This window comes from Mastomys coucha, unplaced genomic scaffold (assembly GCF_008632895.1).
Source record: "Mastomys coucha isolate ucsf_1 unplaced genomic scaffold, UCSF_Mcou_1 pScaffold14, whole genome shotgun sequence".
NCBI lineage: Eukaryota > Metazoa > Chordata > Mammalia > Rodentia > Muridae > Mastomys > Mastomys coucha.
In genome coordinates this window covers 34,493,630-34,513,073 of record NW_022196896.1, presented here as the reverse complement: position 1 = coordinate 34,513,073, position 19,444 = coordinate 34,493,630, and the positions used below count along the sequence as shown (strand labels likewise).

General features: G+C 41.3%; 1 protein-coding gene across 10 annotated transcripts in view; it reads left to right on the top strand.

The window, feature by feature from the left end:
- Nucleotides 1-8,397, top strand: part of Rgs20 (regulator of G protein signaling 20) — a 139,725-nt gene extending 131,328 nt beyond the window's left edge. For all 10 annotated transcript variants that reach the window (XM_031366755.1, XM_031366752.1, XM_031366754.1 and 7 more), the window contains 2 exons: nt 3,539-3,773; nt 7,375-8,397. In XM_031366755.1, the coding sequence (XP_031222615.1) occupies nt 3,539-3,773; nt 7,375-7,563 (424 nt within the window). In that variant the 3' untranslated portion in view covers nt 7,564-8,397. The remainder of the gene's footprint in view (nt 1-3,538; nt 3,774-7,374) is intronic.
- Nucleotides 8,398-19,444: the final 11,047 nt, after the last annotated feature.

Here is a 19,444-nt window from a genome sequence, read left to right as displayed (position 1 = left end):
TATATTAATTTGAAAATTAATGTTACCAACATATCCTAATCAATTGAAATCCAATAATATGAGGAATTAGAAATTTGTTGGTTGTCATCCAGTTGTCTCTCTAATTTGGGAATTGGAGAAATAGGTCCAATATTGTACAATCTATATACACTTACAGCTTGTTTGTGATAGTGTCTGGCTGTGTACAACATAAGGGTCTCGAAATCTTGCTTCTCATATCTCAGCCTCTCTATTAGTAGTATTGTTTATTTCGTGTTTTTACACTATACTATGGTTTTCAGAACAGCTTATATATTTCAAAAGTATTTATAAACCCAAGGAAGACATAGACAATTAACTTGGTAGGTGCCTTGTAGGAAAGAGAACCACAAATAGTGAGACTGAATGCTTTGCTTGACATTTGTAACTCTTGTATCAAGTTTGAAGAAGAGGACTTTCTCTGATATGAATGCTTTTCCAAATTATCACAGCTAATGAACCAAATTCTTACCCTCACCTAATGTCTGTGCCACCCTCCAAGCAGAACCATTGTTCATTGAAACAGTTGGTGAGTGACTTTATGGATAGACCATCTTAATACATACACCATTTCTTAAATGAATGTAACCTATTCCCTGTGGGCTGAAAATGAAGTCACTCATTCAAGTCAAATAGCTTTGACCATAACAGGAAGTCTGTATCCAAAAATTGAGCCTACAATTCATTTCTTGGTGCAGCAGAACTATCAACTCTCAGCTTAGCTACAATGGAGGTAAAATCCTTTGGTGATATAAAGGTCATTGAAATACAGCCTTATTACAATGAAATCCAATATCTAAAAATTGTTCTTATTTTGGGCTGTACCACAGTAAGAGCCAAGATTTTAAACTCTACTAAATACAAAACAAACAAAAAGACTTTATATACTCATGTTCATTCAAGAAAATACTAGTAGTGATGTATTATTTTTAAGTATATACCTAGTATGTTTGAAGTTATTTAAAATTTGAGAAAAATGTATTTTCACTATTTCTGTAGACGAGCATCTACATAAGACTGTTAAATCGATTGTTGTTTTATATCAAACAACTTTTATAACAACTTTTATTGTTATAATATTTTATAAATTTTAAGGAATACAACAAAAAAGATATGGGTATTGAAGGGGGGTCTATGGGAGGAGCAGTGGTACAAAAGGGGAACAAGAATGTGATTCAATTCTATTTAATTAAAATATGTTTTTAAATGTTAACAAATTCAGATAAATTGAAATCATGTAACTTTTCTCATAATGCAATAAAAAAAGACTTTATATATTTATGTTCATTTAAGAAAATACTAGTAGTAATGTATTATTTTGAAATATACAGTTAATATGTTTGGAATTATTTAAAATTTATATTGAGAAAAATGTATGTATTTTCAATATTGCTGCAGACAAGCACCTACATAAGACTGTTAAATCGATTGTTGTTTATATCAAAGAACTTTTATAATACTCATTTTTGTTGTTGTAATATTTTATAAATTTTAAGGAATATGACAAAAAAGATATTGTAGGTATTGAAGTGGGGGTCTCTGGGAGGAGTTGGGGTACAAAAGAGAAACAAGAATGTTGTTTAATTCTATTTACTTAAAATATGTTTTTAAATGTTAACAAATTCAGATAAATTGAAATTATGTAAATTTTCTCATCATAATGCAATAAAAGTTAATTTAAAAAAAGAGAAAAAAAAAAAGAGAAAAAAGAACTAATTGTAATCATATCAAAATATGAGATACTGAGAATACAATAAATAGAGCAAATATAAATCTCAATATTTATTTACTTCACTTTTCTTTCCTTCTTTTCTTTCTTTCTTTGTTTTTTTTCTTTCTCTCTTTCTCTGTTTTTTTAAAAGATAGAGTTTCTCTACGTAGCCCTAGCCGTCTTGGAACTCACCATGTGCATCAGGCTGTTCGTGAGCTCATTGAGATCCACCTGAATTTGTCACCCAAGTACTGAGATTTAAAAGTGCACCATTAAGTGTGGCAAAACCTTTAGATTTATAAGAAACTAATCGTTAGTGAGCTAAATCCAACTTTTGCACAAAAGGGAGGTATTAACATATAGCACAGAAATGTAGACATACAAAAAAAGGCCCTAATAGTTCCCAACTGTTAAACTGGATGAGGAGTTATTAACTTTCTAAATTAATTGTCATTAAAAACTACCCAAACATGGGTAGCCTAAAACATCAGAAAAATTTTATATCACAGTTCCAAGACTAAAAATCTAAGATCCAGAGTGTTGTCAACTCACTTCTTTCTTCTTTTTAACAATTTATTTTTAGGTAGACAGATAAATGCTTTGCCTGCATGTTTGTTTGTGCACAGCATGAGTGCCTGGTGCCCCAGAAGGCAAGAGAGGGTATTGGATCCTGTTGAACTGGAGTTATGGATGGTTATAAGCCACCATGTAGTTACTGGGAATCAAACCCAGGTCTTCTAGAAGAGCAGTCAGTGCCCTTAACCACTAAGCCATCTCTCCAGCCCAAAGAACTATTCCTAAATAAGGTTATATTCTTGGTGTTTGGACTGCTTTTAGGTGACACAATTCAACCAGTTAACATTGTATTCAGAATCAACATTGTACCCATAAGACTTTATAGACCACTTCCACAAAGTATATTGTTTCTCACCTATATGATATCTAAGAGGCTCCTGTTACCAGCGATACCAAAATCTGTACCAAGTAGAAAGTGAGACTGGAGTCCTACTCACAGAACAGGTAAATCTCAGAGACTTAATGAGGAGAGGAAAAACAGTCACAGAAAACAACGGATTGGCCAAAATCTTTAAAGCCACAGAATACATTCTTCAGGGAGACATACAAATATGGAACTGTGAAAAGACAAAATATTAGGGATCACTATTGTTTAGGCTTTTTCTGATCTCAGTACAATTAAAACAAAATCATTGATGGTAAGCCCAAAGTCAAGTCCAGCCCTTGTCTCAGGACGAGTGGCTTCCCTTCAGCAATGATGTTCTAACCAAGGACACATTCCTAGCTGATCATTTCATTACCATCCCTCATGGCTAGGATTTATATCATGTATATTCTTTTTTCTCGAGCAAATGTTACATGAACCTTAATGTAATACTGGACATTACATATTCTGGTGGGCCTGTGCGGTGTGACTTAGCTCTGTCAAGAATAATTAAGAAGTTTTTGTTAGCTGGTTGCAGGATTTTTCATTTCTGTAATTTAAAAAATATTGTCAGATGTGCCCAGATGTGAACAAAGTATGGCCATAAGGTTGGTCAAAAAGTCACAGTGTCCTCGGTGTGGTGCCCCATACCTTTAACACCAGCAGAGCCATTATAGCAGCAACGCCATTTGCAAGCATCCATCTTGAGTTTTGACAGAGGATTAAGGAAGTAAAAATGGTTCTCTCCCTTCCCAAAAGGGCCAAACGTTTGTGTATTTTCTATTAGAGATGGAAAGCTATGAGACAAAAGCTGGATTCAGCACTGGTGACATCTTCCCTTTCTCCCTTTTCATTTGACAACTGCTCAGCCCCACGCCCACTCTGGAAGAAGTCTGTGCCTGGGCCCAGTCTTTTGATAACCTGATGGTCACTCCAGCTGGAAGAAATGCATTCCGGGAATTTCTTCGAACAGAATTCAGTGAAGAAAACATGCTTTTCTGGATGGCCTGTGAAGAACTGAAAAGGGAAGCTAATAAAAGTACTATTGAGGAGAAAGCAAGGATAATATATGAAGACTACATTTCTATTCTTTCTCCTAAAGAGGTATGTGCCTCGTTAGAGCCATTGCTAAACTGCCTGTGTCTGTCTGGTCAAGTGCTTCTTGCACAGTCCTGGGCTCTGTCCACTCAACTGTAGGGGTGGTGAGTCCTGTGTCCACTCTGTCACAGAATTTGGCGGAGGCTGGATGTAGGAGTTTGACTGCAGTTAACCCCACACCATCTCGGGCAGGTATTGGGTCAGGGGGAAGCACTGGATCCCACTCCAGGAGTGGGGAAGCACAGGCTGAGGCACAGGACAGCCGGAACTGGTTCGGGGTTCCCCAGGTCTGTGAAGATGCTAGGGCCATGGGATTCTCAGGCTCTTGGACACCCAGGGGCCACTGGAAGTAAAGGAAGAGCTGAGAAGGGAATCTGGGTGCCAGCTGGATCTATCCTGGGGCAGGGGGTTGAAAAAGGGGGAGCTCCAGCTGGTTCCTCAGGGAGAGTCTTTAGCTTGATGGTAGCAGTCTTAGGCTTGGTGGTGGTCATGACAGGGAGCACAGAGAGGCCTTCTATGGGCGATTAAAGAGTGGCTCTCTAGGCAAAGACCTTCTCCATGGCTCCCCATGGCAAATCCTGATGAAAAGAGACTGTCTGTGGTTCCAAATCATTTATTGCCATGGTGGAAAGTATGTATAAAACCGTTCCCCCTTCTCAGGGTGGGCCTGAGTAACTACAGGGATGGATGTCTGGGAAGGAAAGCTTATGGGCTATACCCTCCAAACCTCTCTGTACCCCATTAGCATGGAGATCTGTCTTGAACCTATGTGACCACAGGTCACATCCTCTACATGTGGAGGGGCTTGGGGTGTTCCCCTTACATGACTGATGGCCACAAATCTTTGGAAGGCTGCAGCTAGTGACAGAGGCCTGGTGCCCAGGAGCAAGCAAAGCTCCGACTGACCCTTCAGGGTCTCTGGGGCTTCTAGCCTTAGCTAACCCGAAATCACGCTACCTTTCATGGACTCACGCTCAATAGCATTCAGACCCATCCAGCAGACCCTGAAAGAGTATGAAGTTTTTTTTTTTTTTTTTCAGTTTTTTTCCTAGAAAATGTATCCGTAGTTCTCAACAAACTTTTCCACACAGGAGTCCAAGTGCTCTCACAGGAGTCCAAGCGCTCTCACACTGACACTGGGTTTCCTTTGCTTTGTGGTTCTAAGGGTGAACCCAGGGCTGCTCACATGCTGAGACAAATTGTTCCAGTCTTCCTGTTGTTTAAAATCACAGCACCGTATAAATAAAATTCTCTCCCTATCTTTTTCCCGGGTGTCTTTCTAGTTATAGCACTGCTGACAGAGTGCTGGAACTGTGAAGTTTTCCCTCATGACATCTTCCTAATATTACAAAAAATGCCGGAGGAGTGAGATGAAACAGGTTCCTGCCTCAGCATTTGTTCCTCCAAATTTGCAGCCCTGAAAGTCAGGTTGATTTTTAATTCAGTTGCCTGCCTTGTATCACCAATTTCATAATCATTGTCATTGGCTGCTTTCTGCTAAGACCTTGGTTCATAAAGCAGAGCTTCTCTTCTGGAGTCAGGGACCTCATGGAGGTAGAAAGACTCAGGAGCAATCCCTGTTGTGATGGTCTAGCATCCTCAACAAGAGATTGTAGAATAAGTCATGAAGAAGAGAAGATGAAGATGGACAAAGAATAATGAAAAGGAAATTACCAGAAGCTCAAGGAAATGAAAACATCCTGGGGCTAGGACTAGCTGAGCCCAGGGTGAGAGTGCTGTGGTATGGAGCACTGAATGTGACAGCAGCCAGTGCCCTTGTAATGCAGGGTGCCCGCAAACTGCCAGAGCTGTGGTGAACAGCAGTGGACCTAGCAAAGGGATATTCTTCATGGCAAAGTTATACAGAATGAGGTCCTGTTTGTGCCTTGTTTGAGAGCTACAGAAATTTTTAAGTTTTCTGCAGTAAAAAATACCAGCTTGGCTCTGTGGCAGGACTCCCCACTAGACAGTGGTCTGGTTTACTACGAGGATCTTCTAGTGGGCTTTATCAGGCAAAGCAGACAAAATGGCTGTCCCAGAAAGAGGAAACAAGAGGATTCTAGCTTTTTCCTTTAAATCTCGAGTGGTTCAGACACATTCTGAGCTGAATAGTAAAACAGAGCTGGAAAATACAGGAATTAGATGACTGTGGGCTCAAAAGCATAACTTTGGAGCTGGTACACTTGGACTTCATTTTGAGAGTCAACAAACCAGGGTGAGGCATAGTTGAGTGTCAGAATAAAGTTTGCACTTTAGAGAGAACGTCTTCTAAAATCACGGAGTGTGTGAGGAGAGGCGGTGGGCAGACTCCAGAAGGCCAAGTCGGGAGGGTACGACACAGATCCAGCAACAGGGGCACAGCGGAGGAGAAGGACATAGACCAGTGTGATAAGGAGATGGGGCAGTGCTGCAGGCCTATCATATGAGCCCTGGACACTGAATTCAAGGTTGTATAGTGAGACTGTTCAGAAAGGAGGAGAGGGAGAGGAATAGAAAGAGACCGCCAGGGAGAGAACAGGTAGAAAGAGAAAGAAGATGAGAGGTACACAGGACACACTAAATTGGGGGAATGATGATTCCATTGACAGAGCTTGCTAGCTATCAAGCACTTTATTTCTTTTCTTTTTAAATTTACTTATTTATTCACTTTGCATCCCATTATCAGCATCCCCTCTCCTCCCTGCTCCTCCTCATACAGATCCCCCCCATTTGAGAAGGGGAGACCCCCTCTGGGTATCAGTCCACACACTAATCCTCCAGTCCCCAGCTCCCCAGCACATCAAGTCACTGCAGGGCTAAGTGCATCCTCTTCCACTGAGGCCAGACAGGCTGGCTCAGTTAGGGGAATGGTATGCACAGACAGGCTGGCAACAGATTCAGGGACACCTCCAGCTCCAGTTATTAGGGGACCTGCATGATGACCAAGCTACACATCTGCTAAATATGAAAGCACTTTATTCATAATAAAAATACTCATAAACCAACAGACCTGAAAACAACCATTATATCACTTCCCAATGTGAGTTCCCTAATAGGAATTTACACTTACTATAGATCCAGCAGGGACAACCAGGATAGAACCCTGGATGCCACTGGCTCTCGGGCCCTGTGATTTGAGCGCTTCACTATACAGACAGCTTCCTGTTAACCTGGACTGGCACCAGAAACCTACACCCACTTGCTAATCGGGCAGAAGCCTGCAGTGCCCAAGTTTTTGCCTTCACTAACAGGGATGAGTCTGTGCTTGCTGCCTTCTATCTTCAAAGACCATCCAACACTCATTTAAAAGAAGCAAAGCAGTGTGTGGTTTTCTAAAGAGCTAGCATTCCTTCCAACCTGAGAGAAATAGTAAATTGGCCCTTCAGTATGACCGGCTGAGTCTGCTGGCCTTGGGCCGGCAATCTGCTTCCCGGGCCTTCCAGGTGGGGCTGCTGAAGCTCTAGCGTTCCCTTTCATTCACCTGTTAGTTTCTCTCAGCAGTTCAGACCATTAGGGTTCAGACTGTTAGAACACTTTGTTTGCTTTGGGGTCTTTTGAAAGATAAAATGATTCTGGGAGTTTGGATGAGTTTACAACAAGAGATAATAGCTGCTGCTTCTCTCCACAGGTCAGCTTGGACTCCCGAGTACGAGAGGTTATCAACAGAAACATGGTGGATCCATCCCAACACATATTCGATGATGCTCAACTGCAGATCTACACTCTAATGCACAGAGACTCCTATCCCCGCTTCATGAACTCCACAGTCTATAAGGATTTGCTTAAGTCCTTAGCTGAGAAAACGGTTGAAGCATAGGTGGTTTCAAATATATTTATTATTAACAAAACAAGAAAATAACTCATGGACTACATCTAGCACAGGGAATTTAGAGATAGGATGTCTTGTGCTACAGTGATTCTTGGACTGTTGTAATAACAGATTCTTCCTCCGCAGAAAGATAGAGATTCACAATGCAAACTGCAGCTGACTTTAAGTGATACTTATCAGAAAAAAAAGGGGTTGGGGTATGACTGCCTTAGAAAGATAGTGTGCTCACATTCACATAACAGTAGCATGTTCTCAAGGGCAGGGCATGCCCTAGCTTCTGTTCTGCCTGCAGCATAGATGTACAAAGAGCAAATGGGAACCTTTTGTTTTGCATGAGTTCAGTACTGTATTATCCTCCTACAGCATTCAAAACTTTTCCTATTAACCCTTTATTCAGTCTGAACGCTTCTCTTGGCACCATGCCAGGACTGAGAGTCATAGTTCACAAAGATGTGACTATTCCTTGTAAAAATGGAATATATCTCCCTCTCCCTCTCTCTCTCTCCCTCTCTCTCTCTCCCTCTTCCCCTCTTCCCCCCTCTCTCTCTGTCTTTCTCTCTCTCCCTCTCTCTCTCTCCCCCTGTGTTGTGTGTGTGGGGGGCATGCATGCATCTGAACGTGTGTGTGTGTGTGTGTGTGTGTGTGTGTGTTATGGTTGGTGGAATACACCATGCTCTCAGTGGGTCACTTGGTGTGAAGCAACAGTTAAGTGAAAGGGTGACTGTATTATCAGAATCTATCAAGCTGAAGAGTGAACTTTGAAGTTCGTAGCTTGTCATGTTCACAATTCCTCAAATAAAGATATTTTAATTTTTATTGAAAGAAATGTGGATATTTTCACTCTGGAAAATGAATCACAAGAGTTCTCTCTCAATCTTGTATTATTTCATCTGGAATTACTGAGGAACACAGATCCAGATGAGTGTTTTGTCTTTAGATCCCAAGATATTATTTTAATCACAGCAAGTAGGATGACTTCATAGTTTACAGGTAAAAGTAGTTATAGATCTAAGCTACCATGACAAATCGCATGTCTACAACAAATGGGAAATATAACACACTGGACAGATTTCAGGAGTAGGCTAGACACTTAATCTATAGAGAACACATCAGTTCCACCCTTGTGCAGAAGTCTTGCCCTCCCTTTTGCCTCGTCCTGCATCAGCCTGATTGGCTTTGTTACTCAGTTCGACCCCAAATAAGACTCCTTTCCCTCATTCTCAACAAACCATCTCACCTCTAACTTTTCATGAAGCTTATCCCTCACGCCTTCCTCTGTCTATGAACCCATGAATACACACAGCCCCCCATCTCTCCTCACCTCCTTCAACTCATCTCAGAGAATAATGAGCCTGTACTTTTCATGGTGCCAGTCTCTTGATTATGTTTCTGATCACATTTTATTCAACCATTATTTTCACTGAACAGAGGCCATAACTGCAATTCTCCAATAGGTTACATGTTAATGGTACCTACAATGTATTGTTATAAGTCCTAGAATGGAGCAAACCCAGCTCAAAGAATTTTAAAGGGTATATAAAGATTTTGGCAGAAGTTCCACCAGAGTTTAACCTTGTAGAACAAGACTGTATATGCCCTGCCAATAGTTACTACAGGTGAAGCGATTATTTGAGTGACTCTAAATGATACAATTAAGGACATGTGAAATATAACGTAATTGTAAGGCATATACAAGGATACTCATTTGTGTAGAGGGACCTGCCTGGCCAAGAGTCTAGGCTTGGAGCTAAGTGTGGTTGCACATACTTGTATTTCTGGCACTCAGGAAACTGGAGCAGGATTTTGAGTTTGAAGCTGGGATGAAATATATAGAAAGACTCTGCATTAACAATTACAGTATGGGTTCTAGTGTGGAGGACTGGTTTTCAGCACGCAGATTCTAAATTAGAATCGCTGGGGAAGTAAAGCATGAAGACTGCTCACAAGCCCTTGTGTGCATGGGCAGAGAGATGAGTCTCAAAGAAGGCTTGGAAGCATTTCCCTTGTAAGAGGGAAAAGAGGACATGCAGATACACAATAAGGACAGATGGCATAAGGACAGATGTCTCAAGCAGAAGGAAAGCAGCATTTTCTAGGGATAAGGCCAAGTCCACTTTTCTAAGCTTGGTCTGCTCTACCACACCAGCATCCTTGCCGGGATTCCTCCCATACTGTCGGCTTGCTCCATTTCCCCATAAGAACAAGCCTGTATCTGTTAGCACAGTCGACACTCTCTTCACTAGGCTTTCACAGCACCCCCCGCTGCCTCCACCCCAACCCCTATTCATACTCATACAGAAAGGTGCTCTGACTGTTCTAGTAGGGCATCTGAGGCCCTAAAGCATGTCATGTCCAACCTTATCCTCAGAGCACGGGTGATTTCTTCTTGAAGTACTACTCCTGCCTCTTCTATGGGTCTCTCCTAACTTTATGTACTCCCTGAATTCTTCTCCATTCCTCTTTCAATAGAACACAGCAGGCAAGCACAGGGTTTCTCCAGCCAGAGTTACCCCAACTCCACAAGCACGCCAGTAGATGTGGGTAGTAACACTTTTTGGGCATGTCTTCTCCTATAATAATAGCACTCTGTGAGGATTTAGGACACAGCCATGTAGATTACAGTGAATCCTTAGAACATGCTAATCACTGCTATCACATGGCCATTGAGAGCAGTGGCCCCTGAAATATGGGTTTGGGCTTACTTTTCCCTGATGTCCCTCCTATTTACTTAAAATGTACTGAGTATCTACCAACCAGAGTCTGGTCTGAAATTCCTCTTGAATTTGAGTCAATTTCTGTATGGACATCTGGTATATCTCATAAGTGAGGGGTACTCAGCCTGTCTTAATCTTGACCACTCACCCTCTAAGCCTACTTCCCCTAAGCCAGCCAGTCATCTGAGTGTTCAGCTCGTGTTAACTCTGGATCTTCTCTTCTTGTGTATTCTCCTCAAGGCTGGTCATTTCTCACGTATCTTTCTTCTCTTTCCTTCTCTGACCCAGCACATCTCACTATATCACTGTTAAAAAGAGCCCCCACACAGCCAGTGGTGGCCCACACCTTTACTCCCAGGATGCAAGAGTCAGAGGCATCTCTGTGAGTTTGAGGCTATTTTACAACTCAGATGGAAAGGTATCCTAGCAGTTGAAAGTCAATGACTACCAAAGAGGTCCATTAGAGCAGTTGGCGTGTTCTTTGGGTGGAATCTGGAGGTTTGAAAGTCCTCAGGGGAGAGTTTAAGGATTGCATATCTGAAGGGAAAGGTACCTTGGCAATCAAGAGCCAAGAAATGCCAGAAAGTCACACCACACAACAAACCTCACACAAGAGATTTACTGGGAAGGGGAGACTTAGGAGGGCAGTTGTCTCTGGTGGGGTAAGAAGACAGCAGGGAACTGAGCAGTAGGCAGAACTTATATAGGATTTCTAGGAGGCGGAGCTTTCCAGGGTGAGGATTGGTGGGGTTTCAAGTTCTGAGCCTGAGGGAGCTCAGGGATTGGCCGTTTGTCCTCTTCAAAGATTGGCGGGATTTTTTTTTTTCTTTTAAGGTGGGACCTGGCTCTATTGCCTCAGGGTTGGAAATGAGAATTACAGCTTTAAAAAAAAGACTTTTGGGACCTTGATGGATGTCTTGGGGGCAGGTCCAGGTTTCTGGAGTTCCTTAAGTGGGGCCTGGCCACTTTCCTGCCTTGAGGGTTTACAAGGTTTACAAAGGGAGTCAGTTAGGGAAAACTTTCCTTGCCACTTGGCATGAATAGACAGTAGAAGAGCCTGGCCGCTCATGTGCCTAAAGGGGACTACATTTATGAATAGATGTTCCAAGAACACAGCAGTTGTTTAGTCCATGAGCCTGGGTGTCTCTTGAGTATATGATGGAATCCTGAAGGAGTAGATTCTAAAGGCAGAGAAGAATAGACTTGTTTGCAAGGTGAGAGCAAGAAGATGAAGAGCAAAAGTTTCCTTCATCCTGTGTCCTTTATATAGGCTTCCAGCACAAGGCATGACCCAGATTAGATCTGCATTAAAGATTTGGATTCAAGGTATGTCTTCCAACCTCAAAGACCTGGATTCAAAGTAGATCTTTCTGTCTCAAGTTGCTCAAAAATTGTTCAAAGGTGTGACCCCTATTTTTTTAGTTTTAGTTCATTTCAGATATATAATCAAGTGGACAACCAAGAAGAGCCATCACAGGGAGATGGGCCTGTAACAGATGTGCTTGATAAGAATGGAATTACTGATGAAAATGCACCCTCATGTTATACCATACACAAACTCCAACTCAAAATAGTTGAAGATTCACATATTAAGGTCCCAAATTGTAAATCACTTAGATAAAAATACAACAGAAATGACCGAGGACCTCAGCATTGCTGATGGGTTTTGAAGATGGTGCCAAAGCAGAAGCTACAAAAACAAATGGAGCAGTGGAAGTACATGCAAATCAAACACTTCCTGTCTACACAGGAAACAGTCCACAGAAGGAAAGCGCCCTATGGATGAAGTGGGAGAGGTTGCTGGCTAACAACAATGTTCTATTGGCTTAAACCCATGTCCAAACAGTCTTCTCTAGTGAGTGCCACACAATAACACTATGTGTGTGGTGCATGCATACACATTATATAAAACTCCATAACACAATATCAACAAAAGCACCTGACTTTAAAATAGGTCAAGAAGAAACTCTCATCTTTTCTCCAAAGATGTACAAATAAAAAGAAGCTTATCATCATTAATAAGTATTTTATATCTGGCACAATGAGTGGACTTCAGAAAAATAAAATATAGTCAAGTACCAAGGGGCAAGGCTTGTAATCTAAGCTCTCAGATGCTGAGTCAGGAGGATAATAAACCTAAGGCCAGCCTGAACTACAAAATCATAACTTTTCTTGACAATATACAAACAAAAGAACAAGTAACAAGTTATGGGAGAAATGGAGGAAATGGTGGAATCTGTGCATTGCTGGAGAATATTGGAAAACACCACAAAAATTACTCAAAAATTAAAAATAGAATCATTATTACTATAGAACTTAGCAATCTTATTTCATTTTTATTTTTATTCAAAAGAAATAAAATTAGGATCTTGAAAAGAAATACAAACCTCCAATTACTGAATTACTATCATAAGAGTTAAGCTGTGAAATAAATATTCAATGGTGGACTAGTGGAAAAAGAAAATGTGGTCTATAACACACACACACACACACACACACACACACACATAAGAGTGGGGGAGTACTCATGCATAGAAAAGGACATTCTACTGATTTTGATGGTGGCTGAATCCTAGAGACATTATGTTCAGTGAAACAAGACAGACATAGGACAAATGTTGCATAGTTCTGTGGCAGTAGAGGGCCTCCAGATGCATCAAAATAAATATAAGAAAGAAGTCAGTTGAAAGAAAGACTGGAAACCATTCTGCATCAGGGCTACACAAGGGACAGGTCATGTGCCAGAAAAGCCCACACTCCAAATATGGGAGAAAGTGTGTGCTATGTAAATGACCTCCACAGGCTCTCCACTACCATGGCTGGATCCCTGCTAGTATCTAAGCTATCCTGAGTCTAGGCCTGCTGCCTGCTGCCTGCTGCTACCCTCTGGTGTGCTCTTCTTAATAACTATCTTTCTCTCTCTGCCACTATCCAAGTGTTCCTGGTCCAGTTCTTTGTCCCTGGACCAAAGAATCTACATATCTCAGAGGGTGCCTGCCACAGACCGGGGTTTTCTTGCAGGGAGCCCTTGTTCCACAGGGTGATGAAAGTTTTGACCAGATGGGCAAGGGATTTGGCAATGACAGACAGACACAACAGAGGAAGTGTGTTATCTGAATGTATTTCTCAAAAATGGCATGAGGTTTTTACAGTCATTGCAAAAGAGAAATGAAAAATCTGGCAGCTCAGTAGTTGAAGTATATCTGAGGCCATCTAAAACATGTTGGGTCTAAAACAGTAACCATCTCCTCTGGACTGGTGCAGCACCCCCGGGCTCCGAGCATGCTCGGGTTGCATGGGCCAGGCCAGAGTCCCAGGGGACTGCGGTGTGCCAGCCAGGAGGACAGAGGCTCAAATCTAGAATCTAGAATGCTCAGTGCTGACTTCTCCACACTGTCTCTCTCACACACTCGGCTCAAGGTCCTGCCCATCCTTAGTAAAACACCCACTATGCTAATCTTCTGGGCTAGTAGAGACTTGTCTCTTGCTAATTCTTGACCTGACCTTGCCCTGGGATAAGTCTCCCATTCTGTAAACTTCCATGCCCTACCCACAATGCTGAAGGCAATTAGTTTGGATGGGTAACATTCCTTATGAAATTCCAGGCCAAGGTTTGGCTAAGATGTTGGAACATTGGTAAAGGTCAGAGTGTAATGTCCAATTTTGTCTAGCTATTAATAAATCATATCTTGGTGGACACCTAGCACACGAGTTTGCAAGGATATATCTGGGCTACCTCTGAGTTAGGGGATGCCATGACTGACTGAATACCCAGGAGGCACAAACTCCCTTTGTAGTTATAACGCCTCTTGTCTGAGATCAGGCTTTTACCCCTGATATTGCAGACTAACTGGAGTAGACAAGTGGGCGTGGCAGGTGCCCTCCAGAAGTAAGCCATACCTATAACTGCTGGTGAGGCATCTAGGGGTTAGGATTTATGTATCTAATCTTATGAAAAATGTCAACTCAAAAAACCTAAACAAAAACCTGAGTGTATTCCTTCCCTTGTTTCTTTAACAATACCCATCTCACATGCTAATCAATTTGTTCTTTCTCCTTAACCTTTTACTTTCCCCAGAGTTCTTGAAAACATCGGGCAATCTCCAATGGTCAGCAGACATCACTATTTAAATCACCACATAGGTCAGAGGCACATCCAGACACTGAGTCCCCTCCCAAGACTACTGCATTTCCAGGCTTCCTGTGCTGCTAGAAGTTTGCTTGCCTCTGCACTCCATTCTTCTCTGTCCTTGTTTTTATATCTTCCTTTCATAACTACCTGGAAGCCTGGGCCTGATAGGCCTGGGCTGCTACAGTAGTGATGGCATTTTCATTCATGCCATCTGCTGGGAATACAAAGGTCCTTGTGCCCACAGATGACTGGAAAACCAGGAATGTTAAGCATCTTTTAAAAGAAAATATGTAAAACCTGTTTTTTCCCCTAGAAGGCTGCCGTCCCCTGGGGGTAGCCATGCCTGTTGTGCACCAGGCTAGACTGCAGGAAAGGAGCTTCGCCAGGGCAGGTAAGTGTAATACAGGATCTCGGTCACCTATGAGCGTGCAGGTAAAGAACACACACCCAGGGAACAGCTTCGGAGAACTCATTCAGTTTATTGGGGGTAGAGGGTGGGGTGTGGGGGTTGCATATTTATGCCCCTGGGGAGATGGCCAGGGTCTCTGGGGCAAGCAAGATTTGTGTGGCCATGTACAATTGGCCAAGACAAGGGTGTTGGAAGAAACTTCATCTGCATATTCAGAGGCTGGAGGACTGGGAGCTGGGGATACCGCATAAGGTCAAACAATGAGTGAAATCTGATAACTCTTAGGGCAGTAAATTCTTACTAGGGTTAATGGTGGGAAAACTGGCTTTCTGGTGCCAGGCTGGGAGGAGAGGAAATAGCCAACTCCTGCTGTCCAGTCTCTGAGGTTTCCGGGGTTGAAGCTGTCGCGACCCTTCCTCCGATCCTTCCTCCATATCCCTGGGCCACTAAGGTCTCGGAGAAGGCTGGGAATTGAGATGATCTGCCATTAAGGGCCAGGCCATATGAAGTTCCCACAACCAGGACTAGAAATACATAATAGTCGAAATGACCCTTACATTATCTGTATAGCTAGGGGCTTCCCTAAGCTTCCACAACAAGGAGTGGAGGTGGCTAGCAGCCCAAATGAACTCTATGCTGTCTGTTTGATCGAGATCATACCAGACCCTTTCCTAGGCCCTTAAGCTAATACAAGTAATCTATCTCTAGAGGCCATCTTTTTGGAAGAAATGACATGTAATTATGTCTCCTTGTACACCGGATCTTGCATTTAATACCAGGAAACTTTTTTTCCAAATTGTACTGTGTTTAAATATGCTTATAGTAAACTGCCTGGCATCAGACTTTTGAATTGACTTCAGAAATTTGATACAGCTTGGCTGATTAAGTCAGGCTGCACCGAATTTCCTTGCCTCTTTGCTGATTGCTTTGCTGTTGGTCCCAACACTTGCAGGGCTCCCATATCCTTTTCTTACCTGAGGTAACTTCCTCAGAGATTGACTGGTGTGTGGGGGTTGGGAATAGACAGGTGCTATTTGAAGACTGTTATCAGCTGAGTCAATAGCCATGTTTCTATCAGTGCCTTTGGCTACTCTATAGTGTCAAATCCTGGCTGGTATTGGGGTTTCAGGTCTGTGTCCCTGACTGAGTAGGATAGCAACATTGTAACACTGATATGGCTGGGTGGCGGGGAAGCCACGCCCACCATTGTGCAGGACTAAGCGGCTGAGCGTAAAAGTCTGAAGACTCCCTGTGGACTGAGTTCCAATATTCTCAGTGTTATAGGCTTTGTTTCCCATTTCTAAGTTATGTGTGGGTACAGTAAGTAATCTCTTATCTGACGGTAGGGATTTAGTCCCTAGGGTATTAAGACAGTTCCTTGAGCATGAAGTCAGGGGATGGGGCCAAACATTCCAGCACATTTCCACTTTACCCATTTTCCACAGCACATTACCTGGAGGGCAATCTGAAACGAAGCAGAACCATTCACACAAGAAAACCTTCTTTGAACTAGGCTACCTACCAACTCTAATCCATCCCCTGGCCCCGATTCGGAGCTACTTACAAGAGAGATTGAGAGAATAAATGCCAAACACTCATAACAGGAGCTTGCATCTCAGTATTCAAATTCAAACCCTGGCCAGGATAACAATAGTCAGGGAGGTGAGTGTTTAAACCAGTGTTGTATATCTTGTGGTCATGTGAAGGCTCACCAAAGGATAGGAAGTCTCTTGGCTTCAGTGCTGCAAATTAACCTGAGAACTCTGAAAATGGAGAGGGTTGTCTCCTTATTCTAGAGGTTCTCTGTGCTTGTCTCTCCTTATGGATGTCATAAAAAACAGTTGGATTTCCTGCTGTCATGCATCTTCAAAAGTGGGAATATGGGATTGGAGAGATGGCTCAGCAATTAAGAACACTGGCTGCTCTTGCAGAGGACTCAGGTTCAATTCCCAGCACTCACTCAGATGGTGGCTAAGAACCATCTCTACAGCGTTTCGGGGGATCCATTGCCCTCTTCTGGCCTTCAGGCCTTCATGGGCACTAGGTACAAACTGGTGCATAAACATACAAAAATGCTCATACACATACTCAAGGAAGGAAAGAAAATTCCACCTGATTTTTCAACAGGCTGAGGCATTCAGATTACCAACCTGGATTCCATCTCTCAAAGGCAAACTCTTCTGGGCCACCATTTTATCAGCGTGTCAGCCTTCAATATCTGTACAGCTTCAGCAGGTACAGATGGAATCCCAGACTCAGCTATGAGATGCTCATTTTTCAGTGTGAATAAAAAGGAATAGGAAAAATGAGAAGGAATTCAGATGATTATGCTTGTTGTAGGCATCACTGGCCAGGCCCATCGAAGGGATCACTCTGATAAAACTAAGAGCAGCTGCTTCAAAACTGCCCCAGGCTATAAAGCAAATGAATACTGTTCCCCACTGTCCTGTGGCCACATGGGATATCTAAGAACCCAGAAGCCTATCCAAGAAAGGTAACTGTCTCCATTCCTAGAACACCTTCAGACACAACTGAAAATATTCAATGAGAGGCTACAGACAGTAAAACAAGAGGTACATTTACAGATCCCCCAAGTCAACTTTATAGACAGATAAAAGCCTTTTTACTTTGCTCATGTACCATGTGTCCGTAAGAGATATTTTCATGTATGTCAATCTTTGTCTAAGACAACATGAAACAAAACTTAGTACCCCTCTAGAATTTCCCAAAGTAATTAATAAGGAAACTTGAAGCCACTTTGTTTTCACATTGTTTTTATTCTGTGCTAAAGTTATTTTTGATATGCCTAATTTAAAGTGTGGTGTATGTGTATATATCTCTTGAGGATATATTAAAAGCCTTGATAAATGCACTCTTATAAAACTTAGTTACTATTAAGTTTTAAAAACCTATTAAAATGTCACACACAACTAAACAAGAACCCCACCAAAACTAGTATCTTGGATTTTAAAGAGAAATTTTAATTTACAATTATGACATTAAAACCAATGACTAGTCTGTGCTTTCCTCTTTCATTATCACTATATCACCACCAAAATATTCATCAGCAACGAAACAGCCCAGACTTTCCAGAGTTCTTTTCATGCCCAAATTTAAAACCAAAGAGGAAAATGGGTCACTTAAAAATGATATTGTTGACACCCGTTAAGACTACTCAGACCTTCACTGATATTATTAGGCTATGGCCATTGAGACACCTCAGGTGACTCTGTAACTTTATATTTCAAATCTTTTTTTCAGTTGTTACCCTAAATTTATTTTTTTATTGATTTAAGTTTTATTGCATTATGATGAGAAGAGATACATGATTTCAATTTATCTGAATTTGTTAACATTTAAAAACATACTTTAAGTAAATAGAATTAAATTACATTCTTGTCTCTCTTTTGTATCCCAATTCCTCCCAGAGACCCCTTCAATACCTACAATATCTTTTGTTGCCATATTCCTTAAAATTTATAAAATATTATAATAAAAATGAGTATTAAAAAAGTTGTTTGATATAAAACAACAATCAATTTAACAGTCTTATGTAGATGTTTGTCTACAGCAATACTGAAAATACATGTTTTTCTCAATATAAATTTTAAATAACTCCAAAAATATTAACTGTATATTTCAAAATAATACATCACTACTAGTATTTTCTTAAATGAACATAAATATATAAAGTCTTTTTGTTTGTTTTGTTTTTAGTAGAGTTTAAAATCTTGGCTCTTACTGTGGTACAAGCCCCAAAAAAGAACAATTTTTAGACATTGGATTTCATTGTAATAAGGCTGTACTTCAATAACCCTCACATCACCAAAGGATTTTACCTTCATCGTAGCTGAGAGTTGAAGAGGAGGGTTTTACCTCCATGGTGGCTAAGCTGAGAGTTGACAGTTCTGCTGCGCTGAGGAATGAATTGTAGCCATGATTTTTGGATACAGACTTCCTGCTATGGTCAAAACTATTTGACTTGAGTGAGTGACTTTATTCTCAGCCCACAGAGAACAGGTTACATTCATTTAAGAAATGGTGTGTGTATTAAGATAGTCTATCCTTAAAGTCACTCACCAACTGTTTCAATGAACAATGGTTCTGCTTGGAGGGTGGCACAGACATTAGGTGCTGGTAAGAATCTGGTTCATTAGCTGTGATAATTTGGAAAAGCATTCATCTCAGAGAAAGTCCTCTTCTTCAAACTTGATACAATAGTTACAAATGTCAAGCAAAGCATTCAGTCTCACTCTTAGTTGTTCTCTTACAAGCCACCTCCCAATTTAATTGTCTACATTTCTTTTGGGTATATACTTTTGAAATATGTAAGCTGTTCTGAAAACCATAGTATAGTGTAAAAACATCAAATAAACAATCCTACCAATAGAGAGGCTGAGATAGGAGAAGCAGGATTTTAAGACCATTCTGTTGTACGCAGCAAGACAGTCACTTACAAACAAGCTGAAAGTGTATATGGATTGTACAATGTTGGACCTATTTCTCCAATTACCAAATTAGAGAGACCACTGGATGACAGTCAACAAATTACTCATATTTTTGGATTTCAATCAATTAGGATATGTTAGTAATATTAATTTTCATATTAAAGAT